Below are 17,702 nucleotides of genomic sequence, written 5' to 3' on the forward strand. Positions count from 1 at the left end.
GCCAGCAGGTCTATAGCCCACGTCTATTTACAGGCCCCTTAAAGCTGACAGCCCATCAGCTCCAATCAGAAGTCCTTTTAGTGTGAGCACAGTGAGATCTTGCATCACTTCCACCCCCCCCCCTCTCTCCCCGCCTGACTTTCCAGAGCGAGAAAAAAAAATGGGAGTCTTTTCTAAGCGAGACTCCCATTATGCTTTTAAGGAGCTCGACACAAGTGCAATCATGCAACGAGAACGAAGGCTACGGTTAGACTGTGGAGAGGGAGAGCAAGAGACCTTTAAATTGTTCCAATGGGATACAAGATGGTGCGCTTTTACTTTTGATGCGGCTGTCTCAACAATTTTTTCCCTCCCTCTCAAAAAAAAAAGAAAAAAAGCTTGCCACCTTTTTCCAACACCCCCTTTGCATCCTTAAGAGTTCACTTAGCGGAGACGGAGGATCCTGTGAAGTAAGACACCCCCCCTCTCCATTCTCAAATCTGTTCATGCATCTCTACACCAGAAAAGCCATTAAAGTTATGGATAAACAAGCTAAACAGTGCTACGTCACATCCAAATGAAGAAAGGGTGTTTGGTATACAATAGGAAACATTTTATTACTAAAAATTTCTTATACTGAAGGTGCTCTTTCAGCAGCGTTTCCACAACTACTCTTTATTGAAATCACAAGATTTTTTTTTTTTTTTAACCACTTACTTGAAACAAAACAAATCATACATGAAATGACAGTAACTATGGACTATATACAACAGTGGGAGAGAGGTGGGGTTGGCTTCAATCGGCCAGCATTGTTTGGTGTTTTAACACACTAGGCTCGTACAGGAGGCACTTGAATGTGAGAGCCTTAAGAGCCACGACCTAGCCAGAATGCTGGAGGGAGAGGAAGGTTAAAAATGGAATCGACCGGCAACAGAAAACAATGACTACCTGCTTTAAAAATTAAGAAAAAACAAAAAAACTTTTTGTAAGGAGTTCATAATATGCATCTATTCCTTCAGCTCAGACCTCGAGGCCCGAGGACTGGTTAGTGGAGCGGGGAGGTTGTCGTCGTCACATGTGGGACACTGATGCACATACAGAGCATTTTTACAGGCCTGCACCACGCAAATCTATAGCACAAAGGGTGCACATTCAAAAGCATGCATCGCCCCACAATGAGCAATGTGGTTATAAAAGAGGAAAGGTGTGTTTATGTTTAGACGTCTGCAACTACGACAAAATTCAACTGTCTGCTGCTCGAGATTGTTAATGCAATAGACATACACAGTATTTACAGGAATCATATTTTTTCTTTTAAACATCTGTTTCTCTGATGCCAGTTAAATTAAAAAAGAAACTGTAACTCATTGGATATCAGGGACAAGTTTACAGTGACAATTGCAAAAAAAACAAAAAACCTATGTTTTCAAGAATGGCTACCATTTCAATGATCTATTTACAATAAAACACAATTATGCATCCATAAACAAAATGATGCTGAGGACGAAAAAAAAAAAATCCATGACATTCTGAACAGAAGTCTGTGAGTTGGCTGCCTCACTGCAGAGTTCCCGTCAGAGCAGGTTTAGTGGTTGGCTCTGTCTGTGTTGCTTTGGGAGTGTGTGGCATTCAGCGTTTCAGATCTTCTCCTGGATAAAGGGGTGCTGCAGAGCCTGGTTGATACTGATGCGCTTGGCAGGGTCCAGCATCAGCGTTCCATCCAGCAGGTCCTTCAGCTGCATTACCTTCTTCCTCTGGTCCTCGGGCAGCCGCTGGCCTCCTATCATGTCTGCCAGCAGGTCTTTGGTGGGGTTGATGGTGCTCATCACTGTCACCTTCTCCTAAAGGCGTCGAGCAACAAAAATATTAAACTTTTAAAACTTCTATTAAAATAGCAGGACATGTAAAAAAAAAGAAAATGGTTTAGAGGCAAGAAAGAACACCTTACCCTTTCAGTCACTTTGTCTACTTCAATGTACAAGAAGTTCAAATTCTGATCGAAGTGCTGGTCTTTGAACAATCCTTTACGGATCATCTGTGGAAAAGAATCCAAAACATTGCATCAGTCTTCTTGAACAGAGCACAGTAGAGCAACACATCTCCCTTCATCTAGAAAAGGGGAAACAATCACTGAAGGAACTGAAATTATATGATGCAATTTCACCTTGTTGGGCATCTTGCCCTTGAGGTCCATAGCTAGCTTGAGCATGTGATTGTTGGAAGATCCGGGAAGCAGGATTTTGCCCGTGTAAAGCTCGTACAGAGTGCAGCCGACGGACCACATGTCGATGCCATAGTCGTATGGCTTTCCTATGACTGAGAAGGAAATTATGAGCAACTTCAAATTTAAAAAGAGCTGATTAACGGTGAACGTGGAAAAAATAAATAGTAGTACTTACTAATTTCTGGAGCCCTGTAAAATCTGCTGACCAGATATGGTGTGATGTCATTGTCAGCAACATGTGATGCCGAACCAAAGTCACACAGCTTCAGGATGGTCTTTGACTCGTTCACCTTTTAAAGACATGAATAGAAGTCACGTGTGGCACAGCTACTTTAGTCATTCTGTGAGCTGATTTAAGATGACTGAGCATTTGAGTCATACCAGGATATTATCTGGCTTGATGTCGGCGTGGAGAATGTTGCATCGTTTGAGCAGCTTGAGAGCCAAGAAGAGCTGCTGGCTGTAGGAACGCACAGCTTTGATGTGAAGCCCAACATCTTTACCGTACTTCTTCAACACCTCTCGCAAATTCATGCTGCAAATGAGAATTTACAAACTCATGAATTATGCTGAGGTAATTAATGAAAAGCACACCTCTCAAAATATGATGAAAATGAATGTGATGTCCTCTCTCTGAGTACCTTAGAGGCTCAAACACCAAACAAAGATGCTGCTTGTGGTAAAAGTGCCTGAAAAGGCGCAGGCAGTGGAACTTGTCATCGGGATCGGCGTCATTCAGCTTCTTCAGGAATTCCAGCTCTTTTAAACCAGTCTTGTGCCTGTTAACCAAACATACATGCTGTCAGGAGTGAAGCCATTACAGCATTTAAACAGATCCATAACTTTCACATATGAAATGCTAACATTCATGGGAAGACTCACATGAGCTCGTTGTTTCGGATGATCTTGATTGCCACCTCCTGGCCGGCTCGGGCAGTGTCTCTGGCTCTGATCACATTGCTGAACACACCTTGTCCAGTGTAGCCATACACGTCGTAACGTTTGTCCAGCGTCTCCCCGATGTTCACTCCTAAACAACCACACAATTTACAAATTTGTAAAATGAAATGAGATGAAGTCTCTCGTTCCACTTAAAAACCAACTTTGATGTGTGACGAACGCAAACAGGCTACAACCTTCATTCCTGGTGACATTAAACAAGCATAAAATGTCACCTTAACCTTCCGTTAACAGAAAGGAAACACTTACGGTAGTAACCCTCAGCATCAGTCCAGTTGTCCCTGAGGTTGGGGTTCTCCTTGAAGTCCTTTCCTACACCGGCTGCTCTCATCCTGGCACTCTGCAGAAACAGCATGAAAAAACAGAGGTCAGTAATTCACTGGTGTGCCACAATAATTTACACTCTTCTGAAGAACGACACAGAGACACGAATTAAAAATAAAGTAAGATTTTAAGACGCCCTACTGAGCTCAGTATTTAAATACTTACGTCAAAGTCTGCAGCAAACATGTCATCTGACTCGGTAAACATGTCTGGAGCTGAAGGCTTCTTCGGGTTAGATCCTGAGACACACAACAACAACAACAAATTATACCAGCAAAAGATGAGTTTCTGCTCATTCAGCATGTTGTAAAACAGTATATCTGGAACTTGTGTTTGATTCACATACTCTGCAGAGATCAAAACATGCTGCAGGTGGCAGAGACACCAGGCTTTGGATTACAAGCCAGCAACTGAATGAACACATGACAGAAAGAAACAAAATTAAAATCCCTGCATCACAAAACGCTGCATTTCTCACACAAACGAGCCACTAAATACCCTTTTAGACATGTGTACTTCCTGTACTGGACGTTTTTTAACATGCTCCTGTGTTAAAGTGAAAATACCAAATTGTTCCAAACTGCAGGGAAGCAATATTAATGCAGCGTCCTAGCTCCAATTTCAAGTAATGTAAAAACGCTTTTTATCACATTTCACGTTTATAAACTTGATTTGATTCATTTCTGCTGAAGGGACCGTGACAAAACCAAAAGAAAGAAAGAAAAAAACCTGAAAAGTGCCATTTTGCTTTCAACAAAAATCATAGCCAGAAAACTGGGAACAGACTGTCCAAAAGATTGCCATCTCTGACAGAAGGAGCTTTTAACTGTTAGGTTTCATCTCTCCGCCATGCTCACAGAAGACTGTGCTCTTCAGTGATCAAGTAGGCACAGGCAGCGACTCAAATCTCTTTTCAGAAAAATTTCAAAGGCTTAAGTGAGGGGTGAAAGTAAAGGAAGGACAGCGCAGGACAGTCTGTCGTTACCTGGGTCAAGCTGTCTCCTTTTTGCTAAGATAACACATGAAGGCACGTTTGTATTTGGCCTAAAACTGACCATTTTAAACGAGCTCCGTGTTTGTCATGTGTTTTCAGCGGTCACTTGTATTTAAATTTGGATTCTTCCGCTTCATATGCAAAACAAAAAATAAACAGCATTGCCATTCGCAAAGACCAAATGTGTTGATTTAAACTGGTGGGAAGTGCAATGCATTTCATATGTTAGCTATGGCAGAATTAAAACAATACAGATGGGGTCTCACACTTTTAATTCATTCATTCTGCCTGTTAAAATTCATAATAACATTCAGTAGCGCATAAAGGAGGAGAGTATACTTTGCAGCACGTCAGGTGTGTATGCAGTCCTGTAGAATGGCCAAGGACACATCAAAGAACACGCTGCTAAAAACAAGTGGCTCTAACACACCCAGACCTCCTGCAGTTCAAGCAATCAGACATTACTGTGTCCTGAATGCATTCACTCCTGTGCTTAAGCTGTTCACTTGTGATCAGATCAGCCAAAACATCCTCCAGTGTCAGGTGCGAAAAGATATTTAAACTTTGCCTCTGCAGTATTTCTGGAAATAACATTTCAGCTAAAAAAAATAAATAAGTAAAATAATAATAAAAAAAATAATAAAAAAAACTCTCAAAGGCTTCTGCTTGCTCTTATTGTGACAAGCAAGTAATAAGGTAACATACAAGAGTCTTTAAGATTTAAAAGTCCTTCTCCATGCTAACAAGGAGAAGGAAAAGAACATATCTGCATCCTCCCACTATAATCCATTACAATCCTGGAGTATTTTAAAGACATCCCCTGAATTTGCAGCTAACCAGGATGCTCACAGCTGACAGTGTGGTTCATTCAGTTGGCCTTGTATGCTAACAGTCATCATTCTGACTGGAACATTACCGTCTTTCTCCTGGGCGATGAGGTTGTGCTTGGCTTTGATGTTGGCCTCGAAGGTGTTGACATTCTCACGCTCGTACTCCTTCACGTCTGCGGCTACTCGCTCCAAGATGTCATCGGGTGAGGGCGAACGGCTACGCGTGCTGCTCTGGGGGCTGCTGGGCTCCGATGTCTGATTGGTGTCCTCGTTCACGATTTTGTACTTCTGTAAGATGGAAAGAACAGCTGATGTTTGTAAGAAGGTCACTCATCAAATCCACTTATAGAAGTTACAAAAATGCCAGACATGAATTAGCGTGGGTATAAACAGACCTGGACGATGGCCATACGCTGTTGGCGGCGCTGCTCAATGAGAGCTTCTTCATCTATCTCCTCACCATCAAAATCCTCCAAACTGCAAAAACGTGCCAGAAATTAAAATGACAAAGGAAACACTTTCCTGTTAATGACCAAGCAACAAATTGTGTCCTGATGCATTAATGTGAAACAGGATATCATATCAGCTACAGATTATGGACGTCCTCAAAGACGAGATGGTAAATCTTGTCTCGTTTCTAATCGATATCTACAAATGCTAAGGACTCAACTTTGTTTTGATTCATTAGTGCCAGCATTAATTCACCAAAAGCGGTTGATATGAATGGCTGCATAGAAGTTGTACCACACCGTTTCACAGCAAATTTGAACTCTGATCGGATCTTAGTTTTTATATCACTTTTACTTACACTTCTTCCTCTGAGGACTCCTGATCGACTTTCATGCCTTCTGAGAGACTTCCCTTAAACTTGTCTTCATCTCTGCCGCGTCGCCTTCTTTCCCGATCGCGGGACGTTGAGCGTCGATACTGTCGGAGTCGACCATATCGGTCTCTCTCCCCAGACCTGTGAGGCATAGAGATGATGACAGGGATCATCATTTACTTCAAATAGAAAAGAGGGGAAAAAAGTACTAGCAGACAGGTATATAAACAGAATTCATATCTAAACAACTGTCGAACCACCAAAAACTAATTAAATTAGAGAAACTCAAGAGTTCTCCTGTGATTTTTGAGAACTGCTTTGTTGTTGAATAATGTCTTCTGTCACATGTAGACAAGTTGAGTGAAAAGTGAGCTGCCATCACCTCCGTCTCAGTGGAGACCTGCTCCGTCTGCGGGGGGAGGAGCGGGAGCGGCGGCGTGGCGATGGGGACCGTCGTCTCAGAGGCGAGCGACTCATCCTGCGGCGAGACGATGATCTCGGACTGTTATCGCGCGATCGGTCTCTGCCTGGTCCAACATCTGCCCGAGAGCGCTTCCTGGAAGAACATAGAAAATAATATTTCAAAATCTGTCATAACTTTACGTTTGCGCCTTTATGACTTTTTTTTTCTCTGCAATTTTGGATCAGCATTTTAGCTAAGTTAAATATATCATTATCTCCCAGTTCTGAAAAAAAAAATCTTTCGTTTTTATAAATGAACACTTAAATATTTTACATTTTTGCAAACTCACTTTTATTCATCTGAAACTGAAAGGCAATTCTGTCATCTGTCACAATCAGCTTATTCTGGGAAACGTTGGAAAAGCCAGAGGTGTGCACTAACCTCAGTGGTGACTCCTGCCTCTCAGCATCTCGCCTCCTGACCTCTGGTGAGCGGCTACGGCGTCTCTGGGGCGAGAACCTAGTTCTGGAAGGAGAGTGGCTCTGTTTTGATGTCCTTTCTGAGGCACTAGCCGAAGGGTAGCGGGCATCTCTATGGCGAGGGGAAGCGCTGCGTTTCCTTGCAGGGCTGTGAGCCCCTCGTCTATGAGGGGAACGGTTTTCCTTTCCTAAAGAAGTGTCCTTGGATGGTGACTTGGCTGGCCGTTTGTCCCGGTCAGCGTCTGAGCGACTTGGCCGTTCCCGTCCAGGCGATCTGGACCGTCGGCTCACTCTTTCCTGGTTGGGTCTATCATCCCGCTGCGGAGAGGACCGTTTATCAGTGCGGCCGACTTTCTGCTCTGCCCTGAAGCTGGAAGGAGAGTTGGACTTCCTTCTCTCCTTGGACCTATCAGTGCTGTGTGAACGCTTCCTGTCTTTTGACCTGCTCCTTCCACGCCCTCTGTCTTTTACACCTGTGTCCTTGGTGCTTTTGGTCACCTTGTCCTGCTTAGACTCCTTGGCCGGCTTGTCTGCAGACTTACTCCGACTACGGCGTTTGGAGCTAGACTTACTGCCCTCTGTTGAGTCCCGTCTAGATTTGCCACTTTTTCCTCCTCTGGGTGATATAGGTTTACCTGAGCTGCCCCTTTGTCGTGGTTCTCCATTTCTGAACCTTGCATCTCCATCCTCTTCAGATCCAGAGTTATACCCCTGAAGGATCAAACCCATGCCAGACTGAACTTTTCCCTCCATCAACTGGCTGTCAAGTTCAGCTTTGATCATGGCCCTCTGTTTCTCCAAATCCTCCAGCAAGGCCCTGTCATCCAGACTTGGATTTCCAGAAGAAGGAGAAGATTCAATTTTTCTATGAGTAGAGGAGCCAAAGAGGACAGCGGCGGAGGGAGAGGAGCCCTCTTTGCGTTTGTGTTTCCTATGTTTGTGACGATGCTTGCGTTTGCGGTCCTTGTCCTCATCAGAGGCATGTTTGTGCTTTTTGTGCTTACTGCGATGCTTGTGTTTTTTCCGCTTGTGTTTACCGCTACTGCTGTGATGTTTGGACCCCTCCTCTGTCTTCTCGCCGTTAGTTTCAGCCTCCTCCTAGCATGTGAACATACCAGGATAACAATCAATTTAGTTGACAGATGATCTCTGTAATTCTTAGTTATGGTGTAAACATAGATACAATCTTGTTTTCTTTGAGTTTTTACCTCCTAACAAACCTAGACTGTATTCAGAATGACTGATATAGACAAAAAGTGTTACTAAATTTTGGTTAAAGGTGATCTTACAGCAAGTTATAGTAGCACAGTTTGTTATAGTTTGTGATTTGTGTTAAAAGAGATGACACCACTGATGGCATTTAGGTCCTCACATTGTCAACCCCTACCTCCTCCTCCTCCTCTTCAGATATGTCGCCGCTGTCCTCATTTCCACTTCGTTCATGGCTTTCCAGATCTTGCTTCCTGTTTCAAAAAAAGAATATTTAATTACTTTAGTGCTAAATTATTTGGCTGACTGAAGTCAAAAGGAAACAAAGGTCTAAAAAATACACGCAACTGGGTTAAATATAGTTTTTGTACTGGTAGTAGGAACACACAGCCATAGCAATGCCTGACCCTGAATGCAACTGATAACATGCCATAGAATGAGACACACAGAGTTCTGCCATCTGTCCAAAATACTGACAGGTGCTTAAGTTTAAGTACCAGTGTCTGGGATATAGAACACTATGATAATCAACTAAAAATTTCATTTACACATCAAATCTTCTTTAAATCTGGCAAAATAGGAAACTCTGTCCAATTATTATTTCTTTAACACACAATGAAGTGAACACAATTCACAGCAGCAAACATCATACAATATCATCATCAGTGGTTTTAATTTTTATACATGCACATAAAAAAAGACCATAAAGCTGGCTATTCTTTCCTCGAGGTAACTTGCAGACATCGTGAGCATTTAGTCTAAAAATCAGTCCATAGATTACACAACATTCATTTCCGAGTTTAACCCATCATCGCCCGAAGTGTAGCATTTTAGGTTACCGTAAGGTGTTTAACATCAGGTATACCGGGATTATATAATGTGGTCAGTTTAGCAGGAAACTGTAGAAACACTCATCAGAACCGCTCGTTGATGAGAAAGTGACACTCGGTAAATCCCCGTGTAACCTTCACTTGCTCCCTCTTTCCCCGAGCGAGACCGCCAAGATGATTTTCACTCATTAGCTCTGACATGCTAACCGTCTTTAGCAAAGTTAGTGCTAACCAGCTACATCCCGCGAATAATTTTAGCTATGCTAACTTACATTACATGATAGCTGCTTGGGAGGGAGTACAAACCTTACACTGTGTGTGGCTTAGCAGGTACACTTTATTGAGGCAAATACACACAAACGCGGATGAGGTACACTTCTGCATGCTATCACCGAAACTTAATGCTAGCCGCGCTAAAGAACATTAGCTAGCTAGCCAAGAACGTTAGCCTATCGTGAGCATGCCCCGGCAACAACGTGAACCTGCTACTCCGTTAGCCCCGGCGATGCTAACACTTCCCTTCATTTTCGACCTGAAAGAGGCCTATAACTTACTGCCACAAACTTTAAGTATCTGTAATTTAATAACTTACACGTGCTCGTTGCCATTATTCATTCTCCTGGACGAGATGTCCATCTCAACGTCGGCCATTTTCCTCGGCTGAGGGGGCTTTTTCTTCTTCGGCTACTTTCACCACATGGGTACAATGATATCAAAATACTGACACGTTCCTCTGGTGTTTTGGCGGCGCATCGCAGTCAGGATTTGTGCACTGAAGTCTGTTCTTTGTCCACTAGAGTGTGTGCTCGTGTAACTTGAAATTTTCATATTAGCCACTTACATCACACACATACACCCCCCCGAACAACTGCCAAATTAAAAATTTTTAAAATTTTTGGTAATTATGTCAAATCTTTCACCTATTAAGCATCTTGAAATTTCAAGTTATTTCTGAGTGGAAAATTTGTAATAAGCAATTCGAAATGTAAAGTTATTAACCAGTTTTTAAGTTGAGAATGTTGAAATTTCGTGTTATTATCTCAGAATTTCGAAATGCTAACGTACAAATGGAAACATTGCAGAGTAAGTCAGTGTTCTGAGATACGCAACTCAAGAAATTAAGTCATTATCAAGAAATTTTAAGGTGCGTTACTCGAAATTTATATTTACTGTTTGTGTACTGTATGTATTGTCCTGTATGTATATTTAAAGGAGCGAGAGAATAGCTCTTTTAGCCAGTGTGACTGTTTTTAATGTGGCTTTTAATGATCTGCTATTGTGTGTTATTCACGTTTGTGCTCACTTGTCCGTATGCAATATATTATTTGTTTTTTACTTGTCATATTATTATGCGTCGTATTTGCTGTGGCTTTTGCTGCCCTATTGGCCAGGTCTTTCTTGGAAATTAGATTTAAATCTCACTGAAACTTTTCACCTGGATAAATAAAGGATAATAAAAACAAATGTATAATAAATACCCCACAATGTACTTGATCTTTTTAGAATTTTCGTATTTTTTCTGTATAAATCTATGGGCGACCTGAAGACTTGGATACAGGATTTTAAATGGCCACATTGGCTCTAGAAAAACTGAAAACATAGTCGTGCAAAGGACAGGCTGTTGGAGCCTGCTCGGTCTGCTTTTACCACAGGATGGCCCAGGAGGTTAATTACAGGTGGATCATGTGTAGTGGTTCACGTGGTTGCTGAAAACCCCTCGTGCGCGTCACAATTGCGCACCTCAGTGTGCGCCAATGGTCAACAAAATGACACATGAGTGATTACAGTTTTATCTCCAGTGCAACATTTTAACAGCAATGATTTTGCGGAAGTTACTTAGTATTATTGTGATAAAAATAGAACAAGTAAAAGCGTCTCACTGTGTGATACTTGAGTTCTGTGCCTGAACTTTATTGCCTTTTATTTAAAGAGGATACTGTAAATAAAAGGCAGGTCATTGGTCAGGTTCTTGTACCTTAGAGGAATGTGCTTTTTGTGTGAGTTTGTTAAGCCACTTAACACTGACCTATGAATCATCCAAGCATAAAAAGACACATAGCACAAGGGATGAACCAGTATAATGCCTACACATGACAGACAACTTAGCTAAGATATTTCCATACATCCTAGCAAAAAATGCAGAAATGATCAGCGCTTCAACACTTCTACACAGTTCTATAAATAGCCTTTTACTTATGGTAGTCATCAGACCTGCAAAAACAAGAACAAGTCCAGTATCAGAAAGTGGTAATCCTTCTGCAAAGGGGAAAAACAGCATGTGACTCTGAAAGACAGAGTTAAAAAAATACCAAACACCACATCTGCTTTATCGTGTTGCTTCATACAAAATGCAAAATCTAGTCAGACAGATCTGAGGCATCATGTTCGCAACACAAAAAGTTGCGAGCTGTAAGCGGTAGCTTCTGAGCACAGCTCTGTGAAACCGCATGACTTTCAAGGATGCAAGCCCATTCAAGGGCTGGGCATTATCCACTGACAGTTTTATATCAAGCAGTAAATTGTGGTATTGTGAGACACCTGTGGCTGCTCCACAACAGTGACGAAGTAATGGAAGCATGAAGACATAACGGTGTTAATGCTGACATCCTGGCAGATGGGATGAGATTTTCTGGCAAATGATGATACTGCAGATGGTACTATTATCATCATGTGTTTGCTGACATCTTGATTTGTGTATGCTTGAGTACTCTGAAATTTTGTTTACAAGTACAACAAGTACATACCGAAAAATACCCAACGCGACTTGAGTTTTACTGGAACCCCTCTCACATAAATCCACACTGTATGTACAGAGTATAAACACAGAGAGTCTCAGGATGTAACTCGCAGCCTGGGCCTTCTGTCGTGCAGCCTATCTCAGATTTATATGGTAAAGTTGCAAGCTGGAGGTCTCACAACTGATTAAAGTCTCTGTCACAGAGACATTAGATATTCCATTAGTTCACAGCCCCATCCCAGTGTCCCCAGTAAATCATGGCAGTATACAGTACGAGGCAAATGTTGTATACTCCATTCTGCTGTGCAATCTAAAGACCAATCTCTGTGTCTTACATTGTATGACTTATGAGGTGTGTAACTACTTATATCGTGTAAAGCTTGAAGTTCTTGCCTAAAATAATTTCTGATGCCTGCGTTTCATCAATATCATTTATCACTTTTTACTGTATTCATTTGACTTTGAACAAAGCAGCTTAAGAACATTTAGTTTTAAGATACCAGCGTGTCCATAAAACTATGTTGTCAGGCCTTGTTCAGATGCAGGAAGCTTTATTTTAACATTTCCTATATCCTTATTTTAGGTTAAAAATCTGATTAAACTTTACATCTGTACAACTGTAAATCTAGAATAAATCCATCTGACTTTAATGAGAGCATATAGAACATATAATGTACCATTTCACTGTTTGGCACAAGTGTTGAATAATAGCAGCAGTAAGCTGTAATGCTAGAAGCATAAGTAATGATTACATACTTTGGGAGAAGGTGCTGATCACAACATCCTGTTTCAAGTCGAGAAAGTCCGAAGCATCCTGACGATTGCTGCTATATTTCGATCCATACCCATAAATGATGAGGCCCTTAATCAGAACATTTGTCACAGAGTTAGAGCCAGATTGGATAGGGCTGTGTGACATGCCAGCTACCCAGAGGCGAAGCCAGGATATTGTGAATGTTCCTCTGTGGCTAGCTGCAGTATATGTCAAAATCAGTTGAACCAGTTCATTTATAACTAATTTGTTTTCCTTCATATTTAGTGATTATGTCTTTTAGAGCTCCAGTCTTCCTTTTTCTCGGGATGCTTTTGATTAGCATTTTGATGCTATTTGATCAGCATCATTGTGATTACAGAGAACAACATATGCAAAATAAGCTGCTGATGAAAAATAATGTGTTTCATCTTGTGAGAATACTTGTTTAAAAGGTCATAATGCACATATGGGCTGCTCAACCACGTACTGATACATGGACATGCTGTTACCTGTATTAATCTCTGGCTCTCTTTCACAGCATGTCTTTTGTACTGTCTTACTTTTCTCTCCCCAACCGGTCGCAGCAGATGGCCCCGCCCCTCCCTGAGCCTGGTTCTGCTGGAGGTTTCTTCCTGTTAAAAGGGAGTTTTTCCTTCCCACTGTCGCCAAAGTGCTTACTCATAGGGGGGGTCATATGATAGTTGGGTTTTTCTCTGTATGTATTATTGTAGGCTCTACCTTACAATCTAAAGCGCCTTGAGGCGACTGTTGTTGTGATTTCACGCTGTATAAATAAAATTGAATTGAATTGTTAGCATGGGTAAAAACTGCACCTTTGCACAGTTATACAATGACTGTGCTCTAAGATCTGCAGCCACATTACTGATGAATGGACATTTCACAAATAATGGCGCACTGACACGGTAGATCTGATTCATGACTGCAACTCGTATTTCCCTGAGAAAAAAACCCAAGCAGACATTAAGCCTACCTTGACTTTTCAGCCCTCTGCTCTTTGAGTTTTACTGGAGACACAATAAGGACGGGGCCATAAAACATGGGGTCCAACAGATGCTCGCTGAAGACAACCACAGTCCATTATAGAGCCTGTTAAAGACACTCAGGCAGTTTGCTAACCCGCTGTCACCCTAGCCTCTGCACTCTTCACTGGGTTTTGTCTGCTGCTGCAGACAAAGATAGAGTTATAGCTCAGAATGACTTCCTCAATGTGACGCTTAGGCAGCTCTTCTAAATAAAAAAAGAACGCCTGCTCCTATCAAGCAGGAGCTGGCATACAATTTACAAGGGCAAAGAAGTGGGTTTGGGAGTATGGGCTAAGCATATGGCCATACTCCCTGAATCGGGGGGATTCAGTTGATGTTTGCTTTAAGGAAAGGATGAGAACAACCAGAAAAAAACCCTTCTGAAATCCAAAACAGCTCAGACCAGTTGGGGCAATGGACACTGGGTTTGTTCCACTGTGTACTGCAAATGCCTGATCAGTACTGGGATCTGGGAAGTTGGAATCAGTTTTTTTGTGCTGTTCTGGGTGGGGTGCCTTTTCCATGGGGTGGGGTGCTTGCTTTGCAGTGTTTAGGTGGGTGGCATGTGTCAAAATGACATCCACATGAATACCAGGAGCCTAGTAGATTGTAACATAAGTATCAGTGTTATTCGCCGTTGGTTTCATTTTTAGGTTTATACTAATTAAAATTAAAATTAAGAAAGTCTTGTAACTTCAGCCAGACTGGGCGGTGACTTGAAGTTCATTGTGGACGTTAAGATCATCAGTGTAGGTGCAGGGTGTGGCAGAGGAGAACGTCTGTGAAGGGCTGACAAATTAGAAAACAGGAGTTGCAGAAACCCTTAATTTTACTCCTCTCAAGTGCTTAGTTAAGCATGGCTGTAAAATTGCATATGGGTGACAGTCAAAGCCTGTAATGGCGATATTTAAGCAGTGCTGTAGGTCCAACAGCTGCGTCACAAAATAAACAGTGTAAAACCACCCAGGTTACAAACTGGAACTAGTGTACTGTATCTTATAATACTGCCTAATTCATGTGAATTATTTTGAACCTAAACTTGCATTTGTTGGGTGTGATCATCGTTTAAAAAGGTTTCAATCACAAGCTCCTTTTCATTAAGGGCGCGTACACGCATTAGATACAACACAGACATGGTAAAAAGAAAGTACATCCTCAGATCAATTGATTACACCATGTCATTATTTATTAAACAAAAACTAAGCCAAATGAAGCAGAGCGTGAAAAATAACGTCTTTGTTCACCTCAGGTTGAAGTTACCTAATTTCAAAGCCTTGACAGTTTTTTATGCTCTCATTTGCAAAATCTTAGAACTGACAAATGATGCTCTTTGTTTTAAACTGTTAAAAACACTCAGATTACCTTTTTGGCTTAGAGTTAAATTGTATAATCATTGCTACTGTCTCCCTAGATCAGCCTGGAAGCAAAGAGAAACAGAAAGCCAGGCTTTGACCAGAATTAACATAGTGTGGACAGACTAGTTGATTTCCTATCACTGTTTCCTGGCTCCAGCTATAATTACACTGTGAATATATTTAATGGAGCGATTTCATCTCAATATTCTTGTCTAAATGTTTTCAAGAAAGGAAAGACACCGCTTTGTTCAAACCTTTTTGTCCTGTGAGGACACTGAAACACAAACATACCGATGACGTGTCATTCATGCATCAGACCAGGGGTCCCCAACTCCAGGCCTCAAGGGCCGGTGTCCTGCAGGTTTCACCCTGGGTCAGTACACCTAAATCAAATGATTAGTTCATTACCAGGCCTCTGGAGAACTTCAAGACATGTTGAGGAGGTCATTTAGCCATTTGAATCAGCTGTGTTGGATCACGGACACATCTAAAAACTGCAGGACACCGGCCCTCGAGGCCTGGAGTTGGGGACCCATGCATCAGACTAACCAAAGCCGATCAATCCCTCCTGCTCTCTTGCTTCTCCCCTCACAGAGCTTTGGCATTCTCACAACTGTAATGGGAGACAAATGTGCTAGAACGCTGCGTTAAACGGTCTCTAAGAGTGAGTGGGCAAATATCTATTTTTCCATTTAAAGTTTATGCTTTCAGAGGAATTACGTATATTGGAGCGAGGTATTGGGGCAGAATGTGCTGACTCTATAAATGTGGCCAAACCACAGATTGAAGCCCTGCTCAAAAGAGATGTATCCCATTATTACACAAGGGGAGAAGGGGCTTTCTGATTATACCGAGGTGGTTTATTCAAGTAATATAATCATTCGTGCTTAAAATGAAACATGTAGCTCTTAGCATCTCCACACTTGGCTTATAGCTGAGAAAAGAAACCCCCAAACTCTTTTTCAGTTGGAAACTCTTGCCACAATGGCAGCACAGCGAGTTGTTTTCTAACAAATTAAAAGTCTGATACGTTCTCTGATTTCTTTTTAACTTTGGAAATGACTAAAAACAGAAAATGTTTCAATCTTAATAGGTTGGGCTATTTGCTAAGAATATATTTTTAGGTAATTTGCAGAAATAAAAGGCAAAACAGCCCAGCTGAACCTGGGTTAGGTGCTCAACATTCATCCCAAATGAAGTTAAAATGCTAAACTGTGATCAGCATTCTAATGTTGCATCTTAGCATATAGGTGTTTTTGCCTATAGTAGCATTTGGATGCGAAAGAACTGCTGGCTTGTCTGCAGACTCTTGTTTTACTGCAACTCACTTTTGGTTTTGTATATTTGGTGAATTAAAAAAAGTAATCAATAAAGAAAACAAACAAAAAATGATGACACAAATATGAAATGTTTTTAAAAACGGCAGAAAAGTTAATATCACTAAACCCACTAATAATAAGGATTTAAAAAGTGGGTTGACATTCAAGGAGACAGAATGTATCTACTTGAAATATCACCCAGGCTAATAGGTGAAATGTTCCTCCCTCTGCTGTCCACTGGTTATCAGCAATGACAACTTGGCTCTTATTGATTCCTGTGTGTTTTGCATGTGTCATTGTGACACAAGGTAACCCCGTCTGTGGACAGATTTCTGCAACACAATAGGGCTGTAGCCATGCAAAACACAGACTTCCCAAGTCTGCAGTTGGGCTCATAATAAAGAGTGCGTTCTGCTGATGGGTCTGTCCTATGAGCACCGAGTAAAGGAGGCCAAGAGCTTTTTTTTTTTACACGAGAGCCTGGTATCAGTGGTACATTTTTAACTTCCCTCAGTTTCATGTTTATTTGTTGTGTGAGCATGAATTTAGACACGTCTGGTCAGTGTCTGGTTATTAAAGCACGATCAGACATTAGAGGTGTGCAACATAACCTTCATATTAATGTCTGGCCTCTAAAAAGCTAAAGAGATGGCTAACTGAGTTTGGCAGAGAATGTTACATTTCAGGATGCCTTTGTGAACACTTATAGATAAAACAACACGGCACGCCTCCACGTGACAATTCAACATCCAGTGCTTGTCAGAGCGACTATGATATTAAATGACAGTCATTTTCTTTCCACCCTGTAATTTCGGCTACTGCTATGATGCAGGTTAATGGTTGGTACTGTGTGAATAGCAATCTGAGAGAACGCAGTGTTTTATCCCAGCTCTTGACGTAAACAACCACTAAAGCAAGCGATCATCTAATGTTGTATGCCTCGTGCGATGCTCCGTAACGTTTCTAAGGCTTTGTTTTAGTTGGACATTTACCATTTTTCCAAATCAGATGTATGGAGGGATGTGCAGTTCATGTAACTGTTACAAAACAAAGTACAATGAGGATCCAAGTACCCCAAAAAGCATCTGAATCATAGAGTGGAAAATTGAAATAAGGTTTAAACCAGGTTAGTTTCAGTCTTTATATTGTTCTAAACAATATTCTTACAAATCAATAATTGGCCACTTCTATAGGATACATGCTGGCTACCCAGTATTATACATTACAAGGAGATTACAGCGTCGTTATGACCAGAGACTGTAACTCTGCTACTTACTTTCAAAGAGACGGCTATTCGTATTTGTGGAAATCACTTTCGGTAAGTAGGCTTCAAGATAATAAAACTGTAAATTAGAGGGAAAAACGTTTCATGGGAAGTGCAAAATGAAATTCTATCTGTGGTTGACAATGTTGGACCTCCAGTGAAGTGGGAATCCCTC

At 41.5% G+C, this 17,702-nt stretch overlaps 1 protein-coding gene and 1 long non-coding RNA gene across 3 annotated transcripts; both read right to left on the reverse strand.

Annotated features, from left to right (window-relative positions):
• Positions 1-570: 570 nt before the first annotated feature.
• Positions 571-9,880, reverse strand: prpf4bb (pre-mRNA processing factor 4Bb). Of its 2 annotated transcripts, none has more exons than XM_031751679.2 (16): positions 9,648-9,879; positions 8,389-8,479; positions 6,979-8,114; positions 6,517-6,690; positions 6,120-6,275; positions 5,707-5,788; positions 5,398-5,599; positions 3,653-3,726; positions 3,413-3,503; positions 3,086-3,233; positions 2,845-2,982; positions 2,585-2,738; positions 2,379-2,493; positions 2,144-2,295; positions 1,928-2,014; positions 571-1,820 (listed from the first exon to the last, which is right to left on the reverse strand). In XM_031751679.2, the coding sequence occupies exons 1-16, from the start codon at positions 9,704-9,706 to the stop codon at positions 1,617-1,619; spliced, it is 3,063 nt and encodes a 1,020-aa protein (XP_031607539.2). In that variant the 5' UTR covers positions 9,707-9,879; the 3' UTR covers positions 571-1,616. The 2 variants fall into 2 exon arrangements, with proteins under 2 accessions (XP_031607539.2, XP_031607540.2); XM_031751680.2 differs by having other exon boundaries at positions 1,617-1,820; positions 8,404-8,479; positions 9,648-9,880.
• Positions 9,881-10,237: 357 nt separating this feature from the next.
• Positions 10,238-13,677, reverse strand: LOC120441708. The gene is made up of 3 exons (XR_005614216.1): positions 13,538-13,677; positions 12,549-12,654; positions 10,238-11,266 (listed from the first exon to the last, which is right to left on the reverse strand). It is a non-coding gene; the product is annotated as an uncharacterized LOC120441708 (long non-coding RNA).
• Between the last annotated feature and the right edge of the window lie 4,025 nt (positions 13,678-17,702).

This window comes from Oreochromis aureus, linkage group 9 (genome assembly GCF_013358895.1).
Source record: "Oreochromis aureus strain Israel breed Guangdong linkage group 9, ZZ_aureus, whole genome shotgun sequence".
NCBI classification, from domain to species: Eukaryota; Metazoa; Chordata; class Actinopteri; order Cichliformes; family Cichlidae; genus Oreochromis; species Oreochromis aureus.

What these genes read in the sequence shown, in the direction of transcription:
- prpf4bb (XM_031751679.2), bottom strand. Translation starts at nt 9,706, where the DNA reads ATGGCCGACGTTGAGATGGACATCTCGTCCAGGAGAATGAATAATGGC. An exon ending in AGGCAGGAGTCACCACTGAG is followed by an intron (nt 6,691 to 6,978) that starts GTTAGTGCACAC and finishes ATGTTCTTCCAG; the next exon opens with GAAGCGCTCTCGGGCAGATG. An exon ending in TTGGTGTTTGAGCCTCTAAG is followed by an intron (nt 2,739 to 2,844) that starts GTACTCAGAGAG and finishes TCTCATTTGCAG; the next exon opens with CATGAATTTGCGAGAGGTGT.